This window comes from Bos javanicus, chromosome 24 (assembly GCF_032452875.1).
Source record: "Bos javanicus breed banteng chromosome 24, ARS-OSU_banteng_1.0, whole genome shotgun sequence".
Taxonomy (NCBI): Eukaryota; Metazoa; Chordata; class Mammalia; order Artiodactyla; family Bovidae; genus Bos; species Bos javanicus.
This window is the reverse complement of record NC_083891.1, coordinates 2,401,864-2,407,863: the sequence shown is the minus strand read 5'-3', so window position 1 is coordinate 2,407,863 and position 6,000 is coordinate 2,401,864. Positions and strand designations below refer to the sequence as shown.

Below are 6,000 nucleotides of genomic sequence, written 5' to 3'. Positions count from 1 at the left end.
TTACAAATGCCAGTGATTAATTTATTCTGCATCATCCATGTTATTTCTATCACTGAGGAGACTTTATTGTCATGTAACTTTAAAGGAGCCTCCCAGATGGCTAAGTGGTAAAGAATCTGCCTGAAAAACAAGAGAGATGAGTTCAATCCCTGGGCCAGGAAGATCCCCTCAAGAAGGAAATAGCAACCCACTGCAGTATTCTTGCCTGGGAATACTATGGACAGAGGAGCCTGATGGGCTGCAGTCCATGGGGTCGCAAAGAGTCAGACACGACAGAGCGACTAAAACAACAAGTACGGTGAAAGTGTTAAATCCCTTTAGTCTCTAAGGAAAAATGGAGAAACGGCAGTTTCTATGCTCACACCCATGGCCCCACACTCTCCTTTCTGCTGATACACAGATATTTCCCTGATTTTTAAATCCTTACTCAAGCAAGAGAGATGGTTTTATGACACTATTTTAGCATCAGAATAAAGTAATTGTAGGTTACCCTGGTAACCAGCTTCAGGGGAAGAAATTCTTATAAATTAACACAAAATAGCTCTTCTTAGAGTGCCCTCAGCTAGCTCCTCCATCGTCCTGGAGAAGGATGGACAACAGCTGGCTGTCTTCCCCAAGATACTCCTCACCACGCACTTTTTCTAGGCTCGCTTTGAATTATCTTTCTCAAGTTTAGTAATCTGAACTCTTGATGCTTTCTGTGTAAACTCTTTGAAGCAATTTCAAACTTTTAGCAAAGTTGCAAGAGTAGAACAAAGAAGTCCTCCTAGACTCTTCCCCAGAGACGGCTTTCCAGCGTTGCCCGAAGTGTGAAGACTAAGACCTCCGTGTGGCAGACCCAGTGCAGGCACCCAGGCCTCCTGCCCGGCTGCCTCTTCACCCTGAAGCGGCACCCCCTTCTCCTCAGCTCTGCAATTTAATTAAACTCTTGACAACTGAGCGGGGGGGGGGGGGGCGTGTCTAGGAAACCTTTGTTATTGCAGGAGAAACACACCCCTGCTGTGGGCTGCCTGGTGCCCCAGATCCATTTGCTGGAGTGTTAACTGCTGATGTGATGGGACTTCCAGGAGCTGAGTACAGCTTAAATGCAGTCGTGAAGGTGAGACTGGAGCCCTTACAAGGAAGGAGAGACACCACAGTGTGTCGTGTGCCCTGGAGAGCAGGCAGTGTGTGCAGCCAAGGAGAGGGGCCTCCCCAGAAACCCTTTGCTGGCGCCTTGGCCATGAGCGTCCAGCCTCTAAAGTCTAAGAACGTAAAACGTGCATTGTTTCAGCCCCTCAGTCCTGGCTGTCGTATTACCACAGCCTCAACACAGCATCCAGGGCTCGTGGAAGGCTTGGCGCTCTTGTTTTCAGAGGCTTCCCCTCCACCACCTATTTCAGTGTTTTTCTCAGGCCCATCTTCTCTCCTCACAAACCCCAAACCCAGCTCACAGCCCACACTGGTTTTATAAACCGACATCCTCGCCGCTAACCTCTGACCTGCTCCTGACCTCTGGCCTGGCCTGCTCTCCCAGGGGTTGGTGCTGGGGCCCCTGGACCATCCTCTGCCTGGGGAGGGGGGCAGACAGGAGCCCACAGACGGTTCTCGGTCTGGACCACGTGGTGCAGAGGCGGCTGGGCGGATCGACGGGGTATCTGAAAAAGCGTGATCACCGTGCTGTTCTGTGCTGGTGGGAAGAGGCTTCCTTCATCAGATAGACCCTCCTGGCACCTCTGGACTCGGTGGGACGGTCTGCAGGTGAGCACGCAGAGATGGAGGTGTGTGTGGCTGGGGGTCTAGCACACCCCCCACTCAGAGCTCCGCCTGGAAACGAACTTTCCTGCAGCTTTGGGGTGATGCAGACCTCGGGCTTCCCAGTGGCTACCTGTAAAAAACCTGCCTGCCAGTGCAGGAGACCTAAGAGACACAGGTTCAATCCCTGGGTCTGGAAGATCCCCTGAAGAAGGAAATGACAACCCACTCCAGTATTCTTGCCTGGAGAATGCCATGGACAGAGGAGCCTTGTGGTCCATAGGGTCAGCACACACACTCATGTTCTGCAGACCAGAATAAAAGTCACAGAAGACAAGCCATGCAGATATCATTAAAAGTGTATTACTTTATTTCAATACTCAAGAACAGTGCATACTTTCCTTGAGACCCGTGGTCACAGCTCTCACTGTTGGGTGTGGCCACGAATGGAGGTCACTCAGTCACAACCAGCTCAATGACGCAGTGTGTGTGTCGAGCAATTTGGAGATTTTGTTTCTGAAATTTTCTTTTTTTTTCTTATCCTCTCATCATTGAGGCTATGTATTAATAGACATTATAGTAAACCCACGCGAAATATTCAGAATTAGAAGGGGATTAAAGAGCCACGTTTGGGCGTTACGTTGACTATTCCTCATTTTCATCCTAAGGGGGGTTGTGACGCCAGTGTGGGGACTTCGTGGGGGTCTGGTGGAAGAGATGCTGAAATCAAAAGGTGGGAATCAGTAGGTTATGGGGGAAGCACGGGAGATGTCAGCTGGGGTTAGAAAAGAGTGGGATAGAGGACCCCTCCCCGTCCTCACTGGGGCCGGCACCCAGTCCGGCAGCGATTCGGGAAAAGCGAGTGTGCTGGTCAGTGGGTTTCTGGGAGGAAGCAGGTGGGGTGGTTATCTCTCCCCAAGGGTTAGTGTTCGCTGTGCGCACCGGCGTGCCGAGCACGCCACCTGTCACCTTCGCGCTCGCGATGGCCACGGCCACCGCGAGGCTCCCGGAACGTCCTGCCACCGCTCTGAGCTGCGCCGCCTCCGCCCTCCGGCCGGGCTCCGTAGAAAGTAGGTCGTCGCGGGGGCAGCTGCGGTCCCCGCGCGCCTGCGCCGTCGCGGGACCCCCCGAGGCCCGGCCGAGTCCGCCCCGCGTCCCTTCTCCGCACGCGCCGATCCGGCTCCTCCGGGGTGTGAGCCGCGGCCACCACACGGGACACTCCCAGCTGCCCGCCCGCCTGCCACGTACCAAAGCTCCCGCCGCGAAGCCGCTCCACTGTGATCGGTTAGGAAAGGAAGTGCTTTAAGAGGTGAGAGGAGGCGGGAAAGAAACCAAAGGAAGCTCAGAGCCACAGGCCGGTCTCCACACTCTGCATGGGGGCCCGGCGGCAGGGTCCCCAGGGCCGCGTCCAAGGCCGTCCCAGGGCAGAAGGTGGGCGTGGAGGGTCGCCCACCCTGGACCCTCAGGGACCTCGCTGATCTTCAAGGGTGAGCTGACAGCTGCACCGTCTTCTCCATTGAGCCGCTGGCCAGGAGCCTGCAGGACGCGCATGTGGGCAGGGTGGGGGGATGCCTGCTGCACTTGGGAATTTAGACAATGGTTAGCGTTGAGGCGGTTGTATTAAGAAGCTGGGGACGGGGTTCTGGGAGAGGAGCTGGGCTTCAGCGTCTTGCCATCGGGGACCCAGAACGGCTGTCTCGTCCTCCCTGAGAAAAAGAAAGAGAGAGTTGGGAGAGCCAGGGCCCTGTGGTCAGTGGTCACCAGGTGCAGGGCCTCTCTCCTCGGGGTCTGTCTCTAGGAATGAAGCTGCATGGGGCTGGTCTCTAAGTCCGCGGCTCACAGCATCCTTTATCTCACTGCACATCCAAGCACCACAGGGCAAACAGGACAGCGCGTGTGGATGCTGCTCTGGGAACCATGCGTTTCTGGGGGTGAAAAACTCAACTGATACATTGTTATGTCTCAAAGGAGGGCTTGTTTTCTCCTAACATTCCCCCCTCAAGAGATGGGAGGCCCAATTACCCTGCTGTCCCTGCTCAGCAGGAAGTAGCCAGAAAGACCTCAACCCCCCATTGCCAAAGAATTTGGCCTCCCATCTCTTGAGGGGGGAACATTAGGTAGTTAGAATAGGAAAAAGGAGTCCAGATGGCAGTGGCTAAAAGACAAGGAAGGGAAAAGCCCGCAGAAATAGAACAAAGGAAGGTCTGAGGACCGGAGTGAGGACCTCAGGAAAAACAAACAGCACTCCTGGCTGGCCCAGTTTACAGAGCAGGCCCCGGGGGGAGGAAAAGACATATAAGAAGAGGAGCCAAAGGGCCAGGGGTCTCTCTCCAGTGCACGCGCGCTCTCTCTTCTCTTCGCATCTTCTGGGTCGGCATGCCCTCACACCTCGAGGATGTATTTTCCTTTACTTTCTAAATAAAACTGAGCTGTAACATGGCACTGTAACACTGTCTGAGAGCTGTGATGCTCCGAAGGCTTTAATGTCCATAGCTTAAAATTTTTGTTGTGAGGAGACAGAACCAAGGAAATTACACACTCCCCTGACATCTAGACTAGAGATTCCCAGGGACCACGGGAAGTGGTCCATGAACGATGCCTGGGATGGGCTCATCTGCGTGAGGCTGAGATGCCGAGAGCGCAGACCCACTCGGTTCACCAGGGAGCAGCCTCTGCCCCACCTGCGAGCCCTCTCCTGCATCACCAAGGAAACCAGCCTCCCAGATGAGCCGTCTACAAACTCTGACCTCAGGGTCTTCAAAAAACAAAGAGTTGACATGTTTTCTGGACAAATACAATTTGCAGAAGAGCTGGCAGTGTTGGAGGCGGAGACAGTGGGTGGGGATGATGGAGACGAGGGAGCTTGTCCAGGCATTGGCTCGAGAAGGCAAGTGTCACCCCAGCTGTCACTTAGATGAACTTGGAGGAAGGTGCTTTTTTTTTTTTTGTATTTGAATTCTCATTCAAATTTTAGTCTCTTGTTGGTTTTTCCTTTTCTCGTAGGTTATGAATGAAAACTTGATCTCTTAAAGATCCCCTTGAGACTGTGAGCCCCCGGAAAGAAAGATGAACATGAAATATGCTATTGATCCGATGACAGACGGGCCTCATCCACGTCTTGCGTCACCCACATGACCCAGAGATTAGGCAATGGAAGCACAAGGCCCCAGGTCTTATAGCTAACTTGGTCCACAGAAAGATGATGGCTCTGATTTCTTGCAATTTTGCTTTCCCCCCAAAACATTCCTCCATTGCTGATTCACTAGAGGCATTTTATTTTCACGTGTGGGGAAGTCTGTGGAATTCTAGCCTCTGGAGGTGTCGGGCATCATTCAGAGATAACTCCTCCTGCAGGAAAGGGGCTTTGTTCCCCAGCCTCAGGGCCAAGCCCTTCAGCAGGGACCTAGGTCTAGTCCCAGGTAAGTCTGGCTGGGCTTTGGGTACTTGGTCCTCAGAGCCGCTCCTGGAGTAGCCCTGAGCCAGGCAGCACTGGCCCCTCCTTGTCCTGAATTTCAGAGAGATTAACCTTAGGGTCTCCTGGAAAGTGGGATTTAGTCATGCACAAGAGCAGATCGATGCTCCATCTGACCAAGCACCTCTGCGCTGAGACGGCTTAGTCCCCCTCCTACGCTGTTTGCTGAACAGCTTACGTGAGACACCACTGAGGGCAACTTTTGAATAAAAGACGGCAGATTTATGGCTTTTCTTTTTGATTACTGTGCCTACAATTTATTATCTACTGTGATCTAAATCTCTGACATCTGTTTCATCTTGTGAACAAGCAAGCCAGCCTAGGGGGGTGGGTGTTCTTAGCATCCCTGTTTGCTAGTTGAAGGAGCCGAAGCTCCTCAGAGAGGTTGAGTCTTTTCCCCAAAGTCAGCCAGCAGAGGGGAGCTGGTGTTAGAAACTCTGATGAGGACGGACATCGTCCCACCTGCAGACATCTGGGTTTTGCCCTTGGTCGCTCTGGTCTGGAAGTCTTGGGGACTCAGAAATGGTCTGGACACTGCAGGTGACCTGATAGAAACACTGCAGCTCTGGATTTAGACCCAGAGCCCCGCCAGGATATGTGTCATCGCTGTCTCATTTCAGAATCAAGACACGAATATTGTAAGGCTCTCTGTTTCTTGGACATTTGAGATAGTATTTATCTCCTTATCAGATTTGCCTCAGGATCAACATTTTGAAGACTGAGTCCTACCCACATTGAATCTGACACCAGCCAGCTTAGCAATGGGTCACTCACCACTCACTTCATGTATTTAA

At 52.8% G+C, this 6,000-nt stretch overlaps 1 protein-coding gene across 4 annotated transcripts in view; it reads right to left on the bottom strand.

The window, feature by feature from the left end:
- Positions 1-2,081: 2,081 nt before the first annotated feature.
- Positions 2,082-6,000, bottom strand: part of MBP (myelin basic protein) — a 105,061-nt gene continuing 101,142 nt past the window's right edge. For all 4 annotated transcript variants that reach the window (XM_061399498.1, XM_061399496.1, XM_061399497.1 and 1 more), the window contains one exon: positions 2,082-3,440. In XM_061399498.1, the coding sequence (XP_061255482.1) occupies positions 3,396-3,440 (45 nt within the window). In that variant the 3' untranslated portion in view covers positions 2,082-3,395. The remainder of the gene's footprint in view (positions 3,441-6,000) is intronic.